General features: G+C 38.7%; 1 protein-coding gene across 2 annotated transcripts in view; it reads left to right on the forward strand.

Moving 5' to 3' along the window:
* The first annotated feature begins 809 nt into the window (after positions 1-809).
* Positions 810-21,693, forward strand: part of Pdk1 (pyruvate dehydrogenase kinase 1) — a 31,476-nt gene continuing 10,592 nt past the window's right edge. Inside the window, exons 1-8 of one of the 2 annotated variants that reach the window (XM_020184270.2) lie at positions 810-1,026; positions 2,872-3,013; positions 5,979-6,050; positions 8,114-8,298; positions 8,588-8,677; positions 9,737-9,814; positions 11,216-11,292; positions 13,807-13,905. In XM_020184270.2, coding sequence (XP_020039859.1) covers positions 825-1,026; positions 2,872-3,013; positions 5,979-6,050; positions 8,114-8,298; positions 8,588-8,677; positions 9,737-9,814; positions 11,216-11,292; positions 13,807-13,905 — 945 coding nt within the window. In that variant the 5' untranslated portion in view covers positions 810-824. The remainder of the gene's footprint in view (positions 1,027-2,871; positions 3,014-5,978; positions 6,051-8,113; positions 8,299-8,587; positions 8,678-9,736; positions 9,815-11,215; positions 11,293-13,806; positions 13,906-21,693) is intronic. The other variant, XM_074071112.1, reaches the window with a different exon arrangement.

Below are 21,693 nucleotides of genomic sequence, written 5' to 3' on the forward strand. Positions count from 1 at the left end.
TAGCAGTGGAGAGAAGAGACAAGTGATTTTTAGTAGTAACTGCAGGCTTTGGAGCTCTATGGGCTTAAACTAACGTAAGAAATTGTCTAGTCCTATGTCGATTTTTTAGAAACCTGGAAAGGGTGGAGCAGCCACACTGTGACCCTAAGAGGAGGAAGCTTAAAATGCATTGCTGACCATGCCAAGCATGCCGCAGCTGGGCTCCAGGGTACTACAGTCGCTGTGAGGTTGTTTAGCGTCACATTCCCAGTGGTTCACGGTCATGTCTATGTGCTACTGCTTGGCAAGGTGGGCATTTTGAACCTCTGAGTCTGTTTCTTCACCTGTTAAACGGAGGCCTTGATTGGAAGGGGCGTTTCTGGAACGCGCTCTCAGCAGGCGACCCCGGCGTGCGGGAGCAGAGGGTGGCCGTGTCCTGGAAGCTTCTGGCCTTGAGACCGCCAGTGAAAACGGAGCGGGAAGGTGGCATTTGTTACAATAGGGCGAGATTTGCGATAGCACCCGCAAGCGTCCCAGGAGCTGGTGAAGGGTCACCGCACAGGATGATCGCTGGGCGCTCAAGGACCAATCCAGTCGCCGTATGCCTCAGTGGCCCCACCCAGTAGGCGGAGCTGCCTCTGGCTCCCATAGCGACTGCCCGCTCGCCCCTCCCCTTTCCAGGCCCCGCCCCTAAAGAGGCAGGGCTCTGGCGAGGGGGTGGGGTTGCAGCGGTGACAGCCGGAGCCCGCCCCCGCGGCCCGCCACGTCTGGCACGTCGTGCCTGGCCTCTGCGAGGAGCGGCGAGCTGGCGCCTGGGGGCTCCGGCTCCTCCGGCGGGGCTCGGCATGAGGCTGGCGCGGCTGCTGCGCGGGGCCACCCCGGCCGGCCCCGGCTCCCGGCCGCGCACCGCCAGCCCCAGCGCCAGCCGCAGCCTCGCCTCGGATTCGGGCTCCGGCCCGCCGTCGGAACTCGGCGTTCCGGGCCAAGTAGATTTCTACGCGCGCTTCTCGCCGTCGCCGCTCTCCATGAAGCAGTTCCTGGACTTCGGTGAGTGCGGCTCGGGCCTCGGGCCTTTGTGCGCGGCCTGGGCGGGCCGCGCTGGCTCCCTCTAGCCCCGGGGGCGCCCCCCTCCTGCGCGTCGCCTCCCCCTGCGCGGTAAGGCGCTTCCTTCCTTGCTAAATAACTGGGGCGTGTGGCTTTTAAACGCTCTGCGGTCGGTAAACAACCCTTGCAGCGCGGAGCGCGGTGCCGCCTCCCTGCGCCAGCGTGCAGGTGCGCGCCCAGGGCCAGGCCGGCTCCTCCGGTGTCGCGTGCGGGGTCTGCGCGCGGACGGTGATTGCACACCGCTGGCGCGGTGCCAGCAAGCAAGTTGTAACCGGCGCAGGGTTTCTGGAGAGTGTTGTCTTTGCCAGTGGTTTGAGGGGGGGGTTCCACCCACCGCACGTTACCAGCGGCACAGGTCGCAAGAACGTGTAACGTGCACGAGTCCAAGGGGGTGCCGACTGTGCCACTTTAAACCCTGGCTTTCTCTGGAAGGTGTGTGACAGATGGCAGAAAGCATTGCAGAGTTAGGCATTTTTTTTTGGCTTTGATTTCTCATGGGGATGATGACCTCTCATCGTCATCATCATATTAAGGAGAAACTTAATATTACACTGCGATAAAGTCCTACTAAAGTTTCAGTTAGGAAAAGTTAATGTCTGAATTGTGAGTGCTATCAGGTGACAAACATTCTTACAGGCTTGGAAGATAACCAACATGGCTGGCATTAAATTTAAGCTTTATCTTAAAACTGTGGTTTGCAGTGGCAGGCTTTTTTTAAAACCCAAAACCCTCAGTTTTTGTTTCTGCTTTTAATGAGTGTTTTGTGGATGAAGGGTGAATTTGACTTTGTTCACAAGTATGCCATTGAACTTTCACAAAATGTTTTCTTTTTATACGGTGATTCCTGCTGTTAAGAGTGTAGTTTTTTGCTAAGGTTTCGTATGCTAAAGCAGCAAGATTGGATTAGCTTAAAATGCATTGCTGAAATAGGACTTTTTAGTTTTAACTTTAAGTGAAACTGCTTGCCTGGGGACGTTCTACAGCTGTTGTGTAAAGCATCATGATACAGGAGTGCAGAAAGGGGCAGGTGACTTCCTAGGAATCAGACAATTGACTAGGTCCTACTTGGAGATGGTGGGTTTTGCCTTCTGTTGTCATTGTTTATGGTCATTAGTATTAGTGGTTATATATGGAATCATTGAATCCATGCACCAATCAAAATTATTGTTTCTTAGATAGATGTACACTCTTTATGAATCTAGAATTAGGAAACAATTTTTCCTACTTTAAATTTTGTTTTTTGGTGACACTGAGGTTTGAACTCAGGGCCTACACCTTGGCCCACCCCTCCAACCTTTTTTTTTGTGAAGGGTTTTTTTCCAGATAGGGTCTTGCGAACTGTTTTCTTGGGCTGGCTTCGAACTGAGATCTTCCTGATCTCTGCCTCCTGAGTAGCTAGGATTACAGGCATGAACCACCAGCACCCTGCTAGGAAGCAAATTTTCTAAACCATAACAGCAGCTAGCTATATTAGTTGGCATTTCTAGGTTCTACTGTTTGGTTCTGAGCCTTACTCAGACATGCTTAAGTTATCTTAGTTCGAAGATGGATTGTAAGGATGGAAATAGGGATATAGAAAAGTATCTACTGTTTTACAGAGACATTGGGTATCAGGAATTGGAAGATCATTCTGGGTTCATGATAACTTTAGACCTGGACATACCTTTGTCTCCTAGTCCCTTCCCCATCATTACAGAGATTCTGCCACTCTGGGTTTTCTCTCTGTTTCCTGGCTTCAGATGATCTATGGCTTCTACTTACCGCTGTTCCCACTGTGTTTGGTTGCAGGGTCAGTAAATGCTTGTGAAAAGACCTCATTTATGTTTCTGCGCCAAGAGTTGCCTGTTAGATTGGCAAACATAATGAAAGAAATCAGTCTCCTTCCAGATAACCTTCTCAGGACCCCATCTGTTCAGTTGGTACAAAGCTGGTAAGATTCCCATACTCTGCAATTTCTGTGAACTTACAGACTTTTCTCAAGGTTAAAGCAATTTTTTTCTTTACTCTTCAGTGGAATCTTAAGGTAATAGCAGTAGTTCTCCTTTGCTGTGTGTATGTGCATGCACACAACCTAGGCTTTTTTTTTGGAAACAGCTCAAGCTGGCCCTCCAACTTACGATCCTTCTATTGCCACCTCCTGATTAAAAGTGTATGCCATCACCCCCAGTTTAGGTTTACCTTCTTAATCCTGGACTTTACCACTCCTTGGTTTTGAAAAAAAAACAATCAGACCTGTACAGAAATATACAGATACTAAATTTAAGATTTATGTTATTAAATCTGCAGGGATAAGAAAAATATCTAGCATTGGTTGATAGCTAGATATTTATACATTCATTATCTTTCATTCTTCAATAGCCCTAGTCAGTAGGTATTATTAACTCCATTTTAGAAGTGAGGAAGCTGAGGCACTTAAAGAATGAAGTCCTTCCACTGATAGTGGAGCTCTGGGATTCAAGCCCAAGTTTGGCTGTCTCACCAGGCTGTCATCACATGATGAAATGTACTCAAGGGCATATATATTTTTTATAAAGTGAATTTATTTTATTGAAGTTTATCTTTTTGTAAGTCACAAAAGTTAAAACTTTTCTTGTCTTATTAACATATTTTATTGTATATATTAATAGGTTCATTGTGATATTTTAATGTGTGCATTCAGTGAGTACTGATCATATTCTTCCATTTAAAACACAGTTGTTAGAATTATATAGAAATTGTGATTCCTATTCCTCAAAATGACAGTAAAGGTTTTAAGGGTGTGTGTTCATATGTGGGGATCTGCAGCCTTTTAAAATTCATTTTAGTATTACTCTTTTAAAGATTTGGCCAGAGTTAAGCTTTAAATTAGAAAGCTTACGATTCATGGGCATCTTGACTTTCCTTTGGTAGGCATAGTTTGTGAGAGAAGCTGATCTAGCATCAGTTAAAAATATGCAAATGAAGTTTTGACTGCTACATATGTAAGAAATAGGCTAGCTAGTTCAAGTATGGAACTGTTATAAATGTGGCTTAAGTAAGAGGCATAGGTTTAGAAAGTACCATGAATATAAAGGAGAAAACAGAATTTTCAAAGGAAGTTTTTTTTCTGTGCCTTAAAATTCTTCATTAAAAATTGCATGTCCTACTTTTTTAAGTTGGTCTTGCCTAGCATGGGACAGGTATTCAAATACCTATTGAATAATGAGCATAGTTTTTCTTGTTCATGAAGAGAAAATTAAGGCTTAGAACAGAACAGCACCCATCATAATCACTCAACCTAGAGCACAGTGAGGCCTCTTGCTTTGTCTGGAAAACAGCTTTCCAAACCACCATGTGTACTTTCAGATCTTAAAACACTTGCATTGCCCCTGGGTGCCTGCTAAATTAGGGCAGTTGTGGATAAAGTGCTTACAGACAAGCCAAGCAGGTCAGGGTAGTTGAATAGCTGTGAGGTATTTTTAACCCCTGCTGTACAGTGCCATTGTACCTGGCTACATGAAAGTTGTTTGGCTTTTCTTATTTTGGTCATTAGTGCTTTGCTACCTTGAATTGTAAGGGAAATTGAAAACCAGTGTTTTTTGACTTTTTTTTTGGTTTATTGGGGTTTGAACTCAGGGCTTTGTGCTTACTAGGTACGTACTCTACTGCTTGAGCCATGCCTCCAATCCTTTTTGCCCTGGTTATTTTTGAGATAGGGTTTTGTTTTCTTCCCATGCTGGCCTGTGGGCCTGAACTGTTGTCTTCCTATTTATGCTTCCTGCAGTAGCCTGGAACTCTGATCCTCTTCCCCATCTCCGCCTACCCACTTCAGAGTGGCAGTACAGGCGTGAACCACTGTGCCTGGCTCATTTCGTGGTGTTTGTGTTTCGTTCAGCTCTGTTTAAAAGAAGCATATGGTAAATTATAGACTTTCAATAAAATGTTTTTGACTGGACCGAATGTCTAAAGTTAAAGTTTTATTTATTTTTTATTTTTTTTTTTTTTCATTTTTCTTTTATTATTCATATGTGCATACAAGGCTTGGTTCATTTCTCCCCCCTGCCCCCACCCCCTCCCTTACCACCCACTCCACCCCCTCCCGCTCCCCGCCCCTCAATACCCAGCAGAAACTATTTTGCCCTTATCTCTAATTTTGTTGTAGAGAGAGTATAAGCAATAATAGGAAGGAACAAGGGGTTTTGCTGGTTGAGATAAGGATAGTTATACAGGGCATTGATTCACATTGATTTCCTGTGCGTGGGTGTTACCTTCTAGGTTAATTCTTTTTGATCTAACCTTTTCTCTAGTTCCTGGTCCCCTTTTCCTATTGGCCTCAGTTGCTTTCAAACATAAGTTAGAGTAGACTCTTAAAGCAAGGGAAGCTGTTCTTATTTTACTGAGACTAAGACAAGTATTTGTCCAGGATCACATAGTTTAGCGGTGACAAATTCAGTTCTCATGATAGTTATTATTTTCTTCTGGCGGTACTGGGATGCATCATGATAATTATTATTTACCATTGTATATAGCCCTATAATGTACAATGGATTTAAAAGACTGAAAAACTATTTTAGGGTAAAGAACTCAAAAGGGAATAGGATCTATTAATAGAAACTATTAAATCAAGTTTGACCTATGCGTTTTGGTTTTTTTTTCTGTGCTGAGGATTGGCCTTATGCATGCTAGGCATGTGCTCCACCACTGAGCTACACCCTTCAGCTCTGACCTGTGCTTTAAAAGGCAGAAATGTGTACCTTCTACTACTTTGTGCTGGGCACTTTTTTCGAATATGAATGGATACGAAAATCCCACTTCAACCATAATTTATGGCAACATTCCAAATTAGAAATTTTAAAATAGTTTTTGAGCTGACTTTCACAATATTTAATTTTTGGGATGTAAAAGAGCAAACTTGACCCTACTAATTTGCATTTTAGGTATATCCAGAGTCTTCAGGAACTTCTTGATTTTAAGGACAAAAGCGCTGAAGATGCTAAAGCTGTTTATGAGTAAGTATGCTCGTTGGACCCTATTCTGAACACAGTTTTTATATCCTTTAAGCATCATATAAAAATGTAAATGTGTTAAATCTGCTATTGGACCACTTGAGGGAAATAAACAGTTTCATTCCCACTACTTTCAAACATATGGCAGTAGATGTATTTAAAGCAGCCCATAATGTACAAGGCAATTAACATAAATTAGTGAGTTGAGCTGGATACATGAAATGCTTCATGTTCTTCTTTCCTGTAAGAAAAGTCAAAGTTCATGTGGCCTTAGTTCCACTTGGACTGTTAATCTGGAGAGAACATGATCCTTCCAGCAGATCATTGCCTTGTGCAACTGCTGCCCAGATTATCTTGAGTTTTTTGTTTTCAAAGAAAAGCTGCAAGTCTAGATTTTTAATGCAAAACTCCCAATTCTGAAAGATTGGTAACTAATTAGAATTCTTTTGTTATATGGAAGGTCTATAAAAACATGATTATGGGTGTCTTTGACCTGTAGCTTATAAGATAGTGTTAAGTAATTTGACCAATTTCATAAACAGCATGCTGGAATTTATAAACCCAAGTAGTTGCACCTCAGGCAGTTATCTGCTTATTCCAGTGAATGTTGTTCAAAACTTAAAAACTACTTCTTGTCCTCAGAAACTGCTACACATTTTTTGTACTGTCTTTAAAGGGAATGGCACTTCATTTTTTAAACATGCTTTTGGTCTGAAAATAACATTCATCACAAGTTCACTCTGTGGCTAGGTGTGGAATAGATTTTATGTTAGTGATGCATTTAGTGTTTTAAAATAACTACTGAGAGACAATGCATTTGTGCAAGAAGAGGGTAAGTGACTTGAAGTCCTAGCAAACGGTAGGACCAGGATTTGGACCCAAGCAATCTTACATAAAAGTAAACATTAGAACCCTCTATAGAGGGTATAAAATCTGAAAACAGAGCTAAACCTAAAAAATAGGTGAGCAGTCATGCAGAACAATACTAGTTTTTATTAAAAGAGAAAGATGAAATAAATTAGTAAAGAGGGGACTGGAATTATGAAATGTTTGTTGTCGAGGAATTTTGTTTATATTTTGGTTTAATTGTTTTGTTTTTTAATTTTTTTGAACTCAGGGCCTACACCTTGAACCACTCTACCATTGCTTTTTTTGTGAAGGATTTCTCAAGATAGGGTCTCAAGTGCTATTTGCCTGGGCTGGGTTCAAACCTTGGTCCTCCTGATCTCTGCCTCCTGAGTAGCTAGGATTACAGGCGTGAGCTACCAGCACCTGGCCCAATAGTTTGGTTTCTAAATTAATTACAACAGGGAATTCCAAACATGTTTTGAGCAGTGAGAACATCATTGAAATAAGTTAATAGTACTCTAGGTGGTGACTCCGAGAGGGAAAGTACTCATTTTGAATTATGAATTCTGGAAGTGACTATGTTACGGGTTTTGCTATTTCATCATTAAGACTTATTTTGTTTCCTTAAATTAACCATGCAGTGTCTTCTAAGTGACAGAAATGGGAAGGTTGTATGATGTGAAAATTTTTCTTTTAATGCACTTTTCCATTTTATAAGCTCGTAGGATGAGTAAAATTAGACTTTTTTAAAACTTTCTAAGTGGCAGTCTCTGTCATTGAGCCCTAGAGAATAGTTCCAAAACAAAACAGGCTTCATTGTTCACTCATCTTGATTTCTACAAATCATGTGTTCCCTAGAAGCAAGTCCTCTGCCACCTTTTATGCAGAGTGTCCTGAACTACCATCCTAATAGTGACTGCTCAGGTGACCATAGTCGATAAAGGCTAAGGAAAACCCTTAACACATTTATGATTGTGTTGAGTGGCAGCCTTACTCTCAGGAATACAAGAATTAAATTTCAAAAGTTTTATTGTAGAGGTCCTTAGACCTTCGTGGATTTGGTATATTTTATGATCCGAGACAATTAAGTATAGGAAAACATGCACTGGTGTTTCTTTTACTGAACTAGTGGTTTCTTGTCTGCTGTAGTTGCTTAAGTAGGTACTTTAGATTCACTTGTCAAATATTTGGCTGTTTTGACAGATAGGTTTGTTTAGCTTTACAGATACTGTGATAAGGATCAGAAACCGACACAATGATGTCATTCCCACGATGGCTCAGGGTGTGACTGAATACAAGGAGAGCTTCGGAGTGGATCCTGTCACCAGCCAGAATGTTCAATACTTTTTGGATCGATTCTACATGAGTCGCATTTCAATCAGAATGCTACTCAATCAGCACTGTAAGTGTCCCAAAGTTAAAAGAAGCAGGTAGATAATGTGTTGTCATATTTTAAATTTATTCAGAAATCTTCCCTTTAGAGAGAACATTTAGTTTTTATCTTTTTCCTTACTAAGAAAAGTAAATAGCCTGCCATACAAAGTCGGTATTTTTTATTGAATATAAAATGCCATGTTCATACTTAAGAGCAGTGTTTGTTCTACTCTTGAGTACTATTTAGAGAAACAGTACTCAGATCAGGAAAAGGGCATACAGTACATTTGCTTATTTTATTGTTTATTTTTTGGTAGCTTTATTGTTTGGTGGAAAAGGAAGTCCATCTCATCGAAAACACATTGGAAGCATAAATCCAAACTGCAATGTAGTAGAAGTTATTAAAGGTAAACACATTTCTCCCTTCTAAAAGGATGCCGAAATCAAAATGTTGAGTGTTGCTTCTTACTGTTAAACATTTATTCATATAATGAGAGAAAATGTTAGGAACAGATGTGTCGGTTTGAAAATCACCTTATAACTTTAATTGTGTATTATGTATAAGACGAATGTTTTGTTGATACAATTCTTTGGTGATTCTATCAAGTGTATCTGTTTCCCTGCAAAAAGTTCAGGCCCCTACTCTACCCTTTCTGATGCTTTCTACTAGGAGCAATAATTCTTAACAGTTTGGTTTTGTACTTTTTCATACTTTTTTTTTTCTGTTTGTATCATGTGTGCATATCCATGTACAAAATTGTTGTTAGTTTTACATTTTTATTGTTTTAAGAATATGGGATGCGCTATATGTTTTTCTACAAGTTTACAGCTATTTTACTATGTCAGTATATATAGATACACCATAAGTTTCTGAGTGGCTATGTAGAATGTGTCAGTATGTATTAATCTACCCTCCTCTTGATGTACACTTAGGTTGTTTTCATTTGTTTGTGCTACCAGCAGTATTTCAGTGAACATTCTCTTAAATTGGTTTTTTTTAGTATTTTGCTAGTATTTTATAAGGCAAGATTTCTAGAATTTAAAACATTTAAATGAATTTAAAATTTTGATACCTTCAAAAAGAAAAAAAAAGGGTTTAAACAGTGGGTAAGAGTGCCTGTTTTAAAACAAACAACAACAAAAAAAGAGCCTTTTTCCCAAACTCTCACCAGCTGTTTTTGATAAGTATATTATAAATATTTTCTTTAACCCGCTGTTTTTCTTTTGGTTGGTTTATGATATCTTTTTACATACAGATGTTATTTATCTTTTTGTGGTTCTGTCATTTTTCTTTTATGGCTATTAGGCTTTGTCATGTGAAAGACCTTCCCCAGACTAAGATTATTTAAATGTATTTTCTCCTATAGAGAGTTTTAATCTCATTTGTCAATGCTGTTACCATCTTACTGCGTAAAACAGAAGTAAATTTATTTAATTCTTTTTTGTTTTGTTTTGATTCACACTAGATGGCTATGAAAATGCTAGGCGTCTTTGTGATTTATATTATATTAACTCTCCTGAACTAGAACTTGAAGAACTAAATGGTAAGCCTGCCTGGTGTTGTCTTTTCCTCAGTGACTAGTGTTATGACTACTTGAGAAGGAGTCATAAGAGAATTTAGATTTGTTTTGATAGAAAAGGACTTTTTCATCAACTTTTTCACTGGATAGACTGAAGAACAATCATACAAGACACGTATGTGTGTATATATACGATAATTTAGTCGAATTCCTTATGAAAAACTGTTTGGCCTTTTCTGCTCCATTTTCCTTGATTTAATTGTTAACTATGATTCTTTGCTTGTTTTTTATTTTCTGGTAGTCATAGAAAAAATGATGCCAACAAAAATTACATTTGACTTTTAGATATACTTCAATAGTACAAGGTTTATCCTTTTTTCTACTTCTTGAGTTGTAAGTCATTTTTTATTGTTGAGAAAGTCACAAGTCGGAGGCTGTAAAACAGGATAGAAAGATGCTCATCATTTCTTTCTGAGGGTCTTCTTTTCACCTTTTTGGACAAAAAGAATTTAGATGTCTTGGATGGAGATTAAGGGTCTTACTGTTTTCCTGGAGAAATGGTGGTTTGACAGAGAGAAACATTTCCTGAGTTACAATGATACTTTTAAGAATGTGGCAGAAGAAATAAAATTAAATAGGCTTTTACTAAGCCATAATCTAATACTCAGAGTGGGAGAGCAGTAGACTGACTTACCTAGTTGAAAGTAGAATTTGCTTGGTGGCTTTCTGAAGCATATTGAGTCTTGGTTCATGATAGACTCAATGCATAAATGATACTCTGGAACCTGAACTTCTGTGAGCACTTTCCAGATGTCCCATTCATGTTCCAAGTTTATTTAGAGCAGAGTCTGATTATGGGTTGAATTAGAGTTGATGTATTGGTCAAATTATTCTAAAGCATGGTGAGTCTCCTTTGCTCTGCTAAAGGTCTCCACCTGACCTAATTGAGCTCTATCAAATATTTGGATGTAGAATTTGTACTCCTTGAGAAATTGATGCTAGCTTAATTTTTTTTTTCAGTTCTACATCCATAGAAATGCCTGAGGTAAAATAGACAATGTGAAACATTTAGAAAGTGGCTTTTTTTTTTTTTTAAGTCTCTCTTTGGAAAGTATAATTTCTATCTAAGATTGAATGTCCTTGAAAAAGACTTACCATCACAGGAAAGTGTGGGAGGATGGGTTGGTTAATTCATTATGCCAAATTGTGAGGAATAACCACAGGATTCTTGTCATTGTCAGCCATAAATGTTTGTGAGTATGAGGTTCACACATGAATAGTTTGAAGAAATGGTGTGACAATTCTCCCCCAAATAATACTGCCCTCCATAGTTAATGTTTTCCTTTCATCACTACACAATTTATTCTTAAGAATGCTTTAAGTACATCTCTCTGTACTTTCATATTTTTCTCTTCTGCTCTGTAGCAAAATCACCAGGACAGCAAATACAAGTGGTTTATGTACCATCCCATCTCTATCACATGGTGTTTGAGCTTTTCAAGGTTTGTAAAATAGTATTGCATAATCTTTGTCAGTCTTTGCCTTAGGAGAGGGATCTGCTATGAAAGTCATGTTTTCCTTTGGGTTCTCGTGTTTCACTAAAGGATGTCATTTCATGTCATTACCATGCTACACTGCTAGAGAGTAAGCCTTTTGTCAACATGGACGGCCACCTCCATGTAGTGCTGAGCCCAGACTTCGCATCCATTATGACCTGAGTATGAATTCTAGTTCTGTCACTTGTTATGTGACCTTGGGCATTCATTCAACCTCTTCAAGCCTCAGTTTCCTCTTCTGTAAAACAAGAATAATCCCATCAAGGATTATTTATGAAGATTGGGAATAACATACTAAGTGACCAGTATGGTGACAGCACACTGTAGGTGCTTCATAAGATTATATTCATATTTTTATAAGCCAAATAGTTAGATTGATTCTTAGTTTTCCACCCTTGAATCCTACTGATATGCCTGCCCTTTTTTTTTCTTCCCGGAGTGAGTCATTTATATTATTAGCCAGATATGGTGATGCACGTCTATAAACCCTGCTGCTCAGGAGGCAGAGGCAGAAGACTCTCAAGCTAAAGGCCAGCCTGGGTAGAGTTAGTGAGCAAATTATGAAAACAGAAGGGCTTGGGGCATGGCTCAAGAGGTAGAGAGTTTACCTAGTATGCTGGAGGCCCTGGGTTTAATCTTATTTCTTCCTCCTTCCCCCCCCCCCCCGCCAAAAAAAGTCATTTATATTGACTTACAGGGCTTGTGCTATTATATTTGCCGTTTACAATAAATTTGAAAACTAAATAAAATTATGCTGGTAATGTTGAAAATGCCACACACACCCCAAAACACACACAGTCAGTGATACTTGCTGGTTGACAGGAAGGTAGGTGATGAGTGGCACAGGTCCCTGTGACCGAAAATGACTGAATGACTGCCCTATCAGAAGGCCGTAGTCTGTCTCTCACTTTAGCTACCATGTCTTCAGCAAGCAGCAGACTGATTGTCTCAGAAAGCAAGAATTTAAGAATGCCTTTTTTTGTTCAAAGACAGCAAGAATGCATCTGATACTTTATAGAAATCTTCAAAGTGGTTAAATAACTGTTGGCATTAAAATGTCAAAACTTTTTCCTTGAAATTTCTTGTGTCCTGTGCTGTTTAGTAGAAAAATTCATACTCCACAATGTATTTTACATAATACCAGTAACAGTGACTTTAATCTGGAACCTACTTTTTTTTTTTTTTTCTATTTTTTTGCAGTACTAGTGTTTGAACTCGGGGCCTACACTTTGAGCCACCCCACCATCTCTTTTTTTGTGATGGGTTTTTTCAAGATAGGGTCTCAAGAACTATTTGCCCTGGCTGGCTTTGAACATCGATCCTCATGATCTTTGCCTCCTGAGTAGGTAGGATTATAGATATGAGCCACCAGTGCCTGGCTTGGAACCTAATCTTAAACTACCTTTGAGAGAGAGTATTCAGTCTCCTCAGGGCCGCTCGCTCTTAATTCCAGATTTACTCACAGCATTTGCCTTTTTTAGTTGCATCGTCTTTTATCAGTTTCTACAACAGTGCTGCGTGTCATGGTGTTAGTGTTATGCTTACAATATGTTGGCATTGTGTATCTCATATCCTTTAGAAATTGATCAAAACAGTTCTACAATGTAAATATCCTTAGTTTCAAACCAGAGGTAAGGGAAACTATCATAATAAGACCATTGCTGTTACTACTGTATGAAAAAAATGATTTTCTCTTTAAGAAACTTGACATCCCAGACACGCCTATAATCCTAGCTACTTGGAAGGCAGAGATCAGGAAGATCGATGTTGGAGGCCAGCCTGGATAAATAGTTCTTAAGACTTTATCTCGAAAATGCTTAACACAAAAAAGGGCTGGTGGAGTGGCACAAGTGGTAGAGTGCCTATCTAGCAAGTGTGAGGCCCTGAGTTCAAGTCCTAGTACTGCAAAAAAAAAAAAATTGACATCCCAGCTATGCAGGAGGTGTGGGTAGAGGATCGTGGGTCACAGCTGGCCCCTGGCTAAAAGTATGAGACCCAGTCTGAGAAATAACTGAAGCAAGAAAGGACTGGAGTATGATTCAGATGAGGCCCTGAGTTAGAAAGAAAGGAAGGAAGAAGGGGAGAGAACGGGAGGGAGGGAAATTAGACAAACTGAGCTGGTATTTTTCAAAAATAAGTTTTGTCTGTTATCTAATAGAATTATAAAAGTGAACAGAAATTTTCTGCTTTAATGTAAATTAGGTAAAGTGTTTAGAAGACTAGCTTTGGAAATTACGCAGCATTTAGTTGGAATTTTTAAATCAAAATATCCTTCAAATGCCCTAAAGATGACTCAGCTTTTTTAAAAAAGTAAATGTGGTTATAAGAATTATTATTATTCAGCATATTTCTATTGGATTTAAAATTTTTAAAGTTCATGCAGTGCATATGTCCTTGAAAATTATAATTAGTGTCTATTTTTTTAAAGTTGTATTTTAATGTAATCGTAATGTATTTCAGAATGCGATGAGAGCAACTATGGAACACCATGCTGACAAAGGTGTTTACCCCCCTATTCAAGTTCATGTCACACTGGGTAATGAGGATCTGACTGTGAAGGTAAATTATTTTCTAATTGATGTACAGGCATGTAAAGATAAACTCATAGTGTCTAGAAGACATAGCTCATTCTCGAGAAAGAAAGCTAGCTTTAGATAATAAGCACATTGCTTCATTTATCTGGCAGACTGTAGAATTACTTCAAGTCTGTTTCTGTTCTTGTCCCTAATCCAGATAATTCAAGTCAAAGTTAATCTTGGGCACAGACAGTTTAGCAGTAATCATGAATATCTAAATCTAAAATATTTGGGTATTTGCATTGGAATATATAATTTTTCGTTTTTAAAGAAAGCCTTTCAGTCTGCTTTGTTTCATTTGATCCCTGTAACAGCTCCTTAGTAGCCCAGGTAATTTTATCTTCAATTTCACAGATGAGGAAACTAAGACAGTGATTAGTTCAGGAACACACAGGAAATAAATGCCATGGCACATGAAATCCAGTCCACTGACCCGAGTGCTCGGCCTTTTCATTTCAATGCTCAGATAACTCAGTTTATTTAGAGTACGATGGTGTTTTAAATAATCAGGTAAAATACAGAGTATAAAAATCAAACATGTCAGTTCCACACAGAGAGTAGTTCAGTTATTTCTTCTGACAGTTACTGCTATCTTTCTAAGGAGTATTCTGGTGCTGCTATTTTTGAAGGTTTTGCATTTTAAATAACAAATACTAGCTTTCTGTGACTGCAGCTGAGGAGTGCTCTCTTAAATGGAGCACTTGTTCCCTCTCCTACCCCAATCCCGAGTGCCACTTCCCCTGCATTGTTTCTCCAGTATTTGAGTTCTTACATGGAATTCAAGGTTGAAAGTAATCATCTTGCAGAATTTTGAAGGCACCCACTCTTCTTTTTTTTTAAAGTTACATTGCTGTGGTTTTTAGTATATTCACAAGATTATGCAACCTTCACTATGGTCTATTCTAGAACTTTTTTCATTACTCCCAAGAAAAATCTCATTACCCATTACTAGTCACTATCCATTTCCCTCTCTCTCCAGCCCTTGGCAACCAGTAGTCTCCTTTCTCTCTGGATATCCCTACTGTGTACATTTCATACCAATGCAATTTCACATAAATGCAGTATGTCATCTTGTGCCTGGCTTCTTTGACTTAGTATAATGTTACAGTGTGTATCAGTAGTTCATTCCTTTGTATGGCTCAATAATCTTTTAAATGTGTATCTCATTTTGGTTATCCATTCATCAGTTGACAGGTTTTCTTTATTACCATTTTTTGGCTGTTGTGAATCATACCACTATGAACACTCGCGTATAGGTTTTTGTGTGAAAGTACATTTCAGTCTTAGGAAGGTATCTAGTTGAACTGTTGAGGTAATCAGTGTTTAACTTTGGAGGAGCTGCCAGTCTGTTTTCCAGAGTGACTGCACCCACGTTCCCATCAGCAGTGTCCTTGTCAGCACTTGTTATTGTCTTTTTGATTGTGAGTGTGAAATGGCATCTTATCGGTAGGTTTCTTTGTTTTTTGCCATACTGGAGTTTGAACTCAGGGCCTTCACCTTGAGCCACTTTAGCAGCCCTTTTTGTGATGGGTTTTTTGAGATAGGATCTCATGAACTATTTGCCTAGGCTGACTTTCAACCTTGATCCTTCTGATCTCTGCCTCCTGAGTAGCTAGGATTACAGGTGTGAGCCACTGGCTCCCAGTGTCATCTGTAGTTTTGATTTGCATTACTCTACTGATTGATGACATGTTCTTTCCATTTGCCAATTGGCCATTTGCATATCTTTGAGGAAATGCCCATTAAAATCCTTTGCACAGTTAAGTGGGCTGTTTGTCTATCTTTTTATTGGTGGGATGTAAGGATTTTCACTTTAGGCACATTACATATATATGATAATAGTCCCTAATGATATGTGTGATTTACAAATGTGATATGATCTCCTATTCAGTGGGTTCTTTTCACTTTCTAGATGGTCTCCTTTGAAGCATAAAATTATAATTTTGAAAAATTTCCACTCTGTTTTTCTTCTTTTATTGTGCTTTCTTTAGCACAGCTAAGAAACCATTGCTTACTTGAAAGTCACAAAATTAACTTCTTGAGCTTCATAGCTTTATTATTTTTAAAATTTATTTATTTGTACTGGGGTTTGAACTCAGGGCCTATACCTTGAGCCACTCCACAGCCCTTTTTTTATGATGGGTTGTTTTCAAGATAGCATTTCGTGAACTATTTGCCTGGGCTGGCTTCCAACTGCAGTCCTCCTGATCTCTGCCTCCTGAATAGCTGTAATTACAGGCATGAGCCACCGGCACTCAGCTTAGTTTTATCTTTTACATTTAGGTCTTTGATTCATTTAGAGTTGATTTTCATGTGTGGCTCATTGTGGGAGTTCATTGTTTTGTGCAGATACCCAGTTGTCCCAGACCCTTTGTAGAAAATCTGTTCTTTCCCTATCGAGTTATCTTGTTACCTTTGTCAAAAATCCTTTGGTCATAAATGTATGGGGTTTATTTCTGGATTCTCAGTTATATTCCATTGATATATATTTTTCTCCTATGCCAGTGCTTATTTCTATCTTGGCTATAGTAGCTTCAAGTTTAGAAATTGGTGAAGTGTATGTGTCTTACAACTTTGTTTTTCCTTTTTAAGGTTCTGGCTTTTGTGGGTTTTTTTATATTTCCATACTCATTCTAGGATGAGCTTGTCTGTGTCTACACAATGCCAGCTAGAATTATGTTTGGCACCAGTTTTGGAAGTATATTGCCTTTCCACTTATATAGGTTTTTCTTTAATTTCTTTCAACAGTATTTTGTGCTTTTAGTGTACAGTTTTGCACTTCCTTTGTTAAGTTTTTTCCTAAGTATTTTATTTTTTTGATGTCATTGTAAATGAAATTGCTTTCTTAATTCCATCTTTAGATTGCTCTTTGCATATTGCATTCTGAGCACACGTTCTCCCACTGAGCCACACCCCCAGCCTTGTGTACGTTCTTGTATCCTCCATCTTTGCTGAACTCACTTATTAGCTCTAATAATTTTTTGAGGATTTCTTAGGATTTTCTCTTTTTGTGTCATCTGCAAATAGATAAAATTACTATTCCTTTCAGTCTAGTGTTCTTTTCTTGCCTAATTAATGTGTCTAGAACCTCTAGTACAGTGTTGAATAGAAGTGATAACAAGAGACAGCTGTCTTTTTCCTGACCCAGTTACATTTAATCTTAGCTGTGGGTTTTCCATAGTTACCATTTATCAGGTTGTGGAGGTTTTCCTCTTAGTTTTTATCAGGAAAGGTTTTGTCAAGTGCTTTCTTTGGCAAACATTGAGATCATGTGGTTTTGGTCTTCATTCTAGTAGCGTATTGTATTAGTTTTGTATGTTGAGGCAAGCTTGCATTTTTTCAGTAAGCCTAATATAGCTAGTGTTTGTTAAGGATTTTTCCATTGATACTTACATGTTATTGGTTTACTTTTTGGCGATGTATTTGGTTTCATTATCAGGGTAATACTGGCCTTATAGAATGAGTTGGGCAGTGTTCTCTTATATTTTAGAAGGATTGACTGACTGATTGATTGATTTTTACAGTACTGGGGTTTAAACTCCAGGCCTTGCACTTGCCAGCAGGCAGTTTACCACTTGAGCCACACTCTCAGCCCTTTTTGCTTTTTTAGGTATTTTTCAAATAGGATTTCGCATTTATTCCCGGGCCAGCCTGGGCCACCATCCTCCTATTTATGCTTCCTGTATAGTTGGGATGACAAGTATGCACCATGCCTGGCTTTTTTTTTTTTTTTTGAGATGGGGTCTTGGGAACTTAAAAAAATTTTTTTGGCCTTGAACCACAATCTTTCCAATCTCCAGGATTATAGGGGTGAGCTGAAGGATTGGTATTAATCCTCCTCTCAGTGTTTGGTAGACTAGGTAATGAAGCTCTCTGGACCTGAGCTTGTCCTTGTGGGATAATTTTGATTATTAGTTCAATCTCTACATTGTATATTTGAGATATTTACAGAGAGAAGTAATAGATGTATTATCTCTGGTATTCAGAGTTTCTGTTTCTGTCTGAGACATTTATTATAGTTTGTGTCTTTCTAGGAATTTGTTCATTTCATTAGTTAGTTTTATTTTTGCAAGATTCATACTGATGTGCTTATTCTCGTTCCTGGTTTTGGTTTTAACTGACACATAAACATTACATATTTTTAGGTGCCATGTAATGTTTTGATTATTTATCAGCTCTAATAGTATTTGTGTAATATTAAAATCAGGGTAAATGTATCTGTGTCCTGAAACTTGCAGCATTTCTTTATGATGAACATTCAGAATCCCTCTAGCCTTTTAAAAAATGTAGACATGGTACATTATTGTTATCTATACTGATTTTATTAATTTGAGGTTTCTCTCTTTTCTTTTTTTTTTTTTTGGCAATACTGGGATTTGAACTTAGGGTAGGGTCTCACATTTTTGCCTGGGCCAACCTAGGTCACAAATCTCCTATTTTATTTTTAAATATTTATTTATTTATTAGTGGCACTGGAGTTTGTACTCTTACCACTTGAGCCATTCTGCCAGCCCCTTTCTGTGCTATGTCTTTCTGAGATACGGTCTCAAGAACTATTTGCCTGGGGCTGGCTTTAAATCCTGATCTCTACCTCCTGAGTAGCTAAGATTACAGGCATGAGCCACTGGAGTCTGGCACAAACCTCCTATATATACCTATTGCTTTGCTGGGATGACAGGTGTTGACAGGTGTGCAACACTATGCCCAGCTTTTTTTGTTGAAATGAGGTCTTGCTAACTTTTTGCCTGGGCTGGTCTGGAACCTCCATCCTCCTGATCTCTGCTTCCTGAATAGGTGGGATTAAAGATGTAAGCCTCCATGCCTGGCCTTCTCTCCCTTTTTTTGGTTAGTGCTAAAGATTTGCCAACTTTGTTAATCTTTTCAAAGAATCAACTTTTGATTTCATTAATTCTGTCTATAACATGTATAGGAAAAACTGTAGTAAGTATAGGATTCAGGCAGCTACTGGGGACTTGGGATATGTGTCTTTTATCATTACATCTTTTTATTTTCTATTTGGTGTGACATACTCCTGTTTCCCCTACTTCTCTGGACCTATTTGAAGTAGCTGATTTAAAGTCTTTTTCTGCTGAGTCTGTTTCCTCAGGTGTAGTTTCTATTGATTGCCCATCCCCCTGCTGTTTAATGACTATAGTTTTGTTACTCGTTTCCATGTCTTGTAATTTGAACTAATTCTGTAAAATTTGTATGTCTTTTTGTGTGTGGCCACTGAAATCTCTACTCATTTAGCTTAGTGATGAAAGCTAGTGATTAGGCTGAGACTTCCTTCAGTGCTTGGAGCCAGTAAGTCTCCTTATTTGCCATGGGACTGTGCAAATGGAGTGTCCCTTCTGTACTCAGTCTGGCAGTTGGCATCTCTGCCTTTGCATTTAGATCCTGCTTGCACAGATCCTAAAGGTCATCAGGGTTGAGAGCTTAGGGCTTCTCTGTCTTTTTCTGGGCATGAGTTTAGCCCAGGGCATGAGTGTAGCCTAGATTCCCATGAGCTTTTCAAAGCCCCAGTGGCCATCTCAGTCAGTTTTTTTACCCTGTTAAGCTCTTTGGAAGCTTTATCACTTTCCCTAGCTTGTCCACCTTCTCTGGCACCTCTCAAATTAATCTATTAGTTCTAATTGCTTTTGACCAATAGTTTCAGGAATGGCAGTAGGGTGCAAGGCTTTAGTACTGGGCAGCTTAGAGTCTGACCAAATGAAGACAGCCTTTTAGTGGCTGCCAGCTGCTGGCTTCACACCGATGGCATGTTGTTGACAGTGGTATGGGGAGACAAGTCAAATCCCTATGAAGTTCTCTGTTCTTAGAGAGATTCGATTGTTTCTTTTTTTAATAAATGCTCCCCAGATGACTGCAAGCCTTTGGTTAATTTCCAGGATTCTGACAAAGTTGATTCTGATGATTTTGCCCTACTCTTGATGCTTTGTGGGAGGAGAGATTTTTTGGAGGTCCTTTCTCTGCTGTTTTTGCTGATGACACCCAGGCTCTTCCTTTTGAGAAGACTTACATATATTACCATTCCTCTTCCTTTGCTTTCGACCAATTTTAGGTGTCTGGTTTTGTTTGTTTTACTTGAAGCTCTTAGATCTTTTTTTTGCAGTTGTGTTGTGAAATTGCTCTGTGATCTGGCTCCATGTGAATCTTCCTTTCCCTTTGGACTGATCATTATTTCCTTTAAAACTTTTCTTCTCATCATTTCTGTATTCTCTTTCTAGTCACCGAATCAGGAGGATGTTGGGCCTCAGCAAATCTTCCCTGATTTTCTTCTTTCTTCTGTTTTTTTTAATTTCTTTAATGTTTCATTTTATTATTTTGGATTTCTATCACTTTAAATTCCTAGCCCTTCTATTAAATTTTTATTTCCATTATCGTATAAATTTTCACAAGTCATTTTATTATTCCTTTTCATAGTATAGTAACAGGAGTAATGTGTGTATGTGTGTCACTTTTTTCTTTTCTTTTTTTTTTTTTAAACGCAGATGGTCTTGTGTCTGTTGGCTTAGTTTTTTCAGTTCTTTGACCCTTAGGACTCACTTGGTTCAGAGTAAGTCCCTTCATCTGCTTTGTCTCTTAAGTTGTGCTATAGCTGTCCCTGCCCTCACCTTTCCCACCCTGTTTGATGTGTGTTAGCATGCTGGTCTGCAGCTGCTTCCCGTTGTTCAAGGTCATCTATTGCTGCATGGCTCCAGGTTCACTGAGCTCTCAGTGAAGTGCTGGGCTGGGGAGCCTGCTTTGCTTAGGAAATCTGTCCATTGATAAAAAGAAAAGGTCTTAGAGACCAGCAGCTCCACTCCTTCATATGTATCCCAAAGGACTGAAAACAGGCATTGAAGCAGAAGCTTGTATTCCATGTGAATGTTCATGATAGCACAATTCACAGTAGTCAAAATGTGGAACCAACCCATACGTCCATCAACGGATGAATAAGCAAACGGGATGTATTTTCATACATTGGAATATCATTTGCCAAAAGAGGAATGAAGTCTTACATTCTTTTTTTTTGTTTTTTTTTGGCAGTACTGGGGTTTGAACTCAGGGCCTCTTACTTCCTAGGCAAGTGCTCTAACACTTGTAGCGCTTGAGCCATGCTCCCAGCCCTGGGAATGAAGTTTTGATGTATGTCACAAGGTGGTTGTTACAACATTGAAAACACTATGCGAAGTCAAAGAAACTACTTATAAAAGGCCACGTATTTTAGGACCATTTTTCTGTAATGTCAGCCAAATACAAGGGGACAGAAAGTAGATTAGTGGTTGCACAGGGTGTGATAGATAAAGGATCATTCATTATATACATATGTTAAAAGCATTTTTGTTAATGTGTGATAACTACAGTAATAATGTTTTAGGTAATAGAATCAATTTAGATTTTGTGATGAAAATGTTTATAGTATATTAAAAAGTAGGCCATAGAGTAGGTAGGAAAATAATTCATTAACTGTAAAGGGAAACAGTAAAAATAATATGTAAATAAATTACTAAATTCAATCTACCACATGATTATTTGAGTTGAAAAATAACAGGAATAACACAAAGACCTCTGTGTCTTACCACTCAGCTAGAAAGTTTTCCAGAGTTCTGTGTTGTAAAATGGCTTTTAGATATGACCACAATGAAGCGATTCTGGTTTTTCATCCCTAAAAATGAAAATTATACTGTTTTTTGTAATACGAGTAATTGTGAAAAAAGATTCAGAAACTGAAAACCCAAAAGAAGAAAATTACTCTCCAAATACAAAATTATATATATTAGTTCAGACT

The sequence above is a fragment of the Castor canadensis genome, chromosome 4 (genome assembly GCF_047511655.1).
Source record: "Castor canadensis chromosome 4, mCasCan1.hap1v2, whole genome shotgun sequence".
NCBI classification, from domain to species: Eukaryota; Metazoa; Chordata; class Mammalia; order Rodentia; family Castoridae; genus Castor; species Castor canadensis.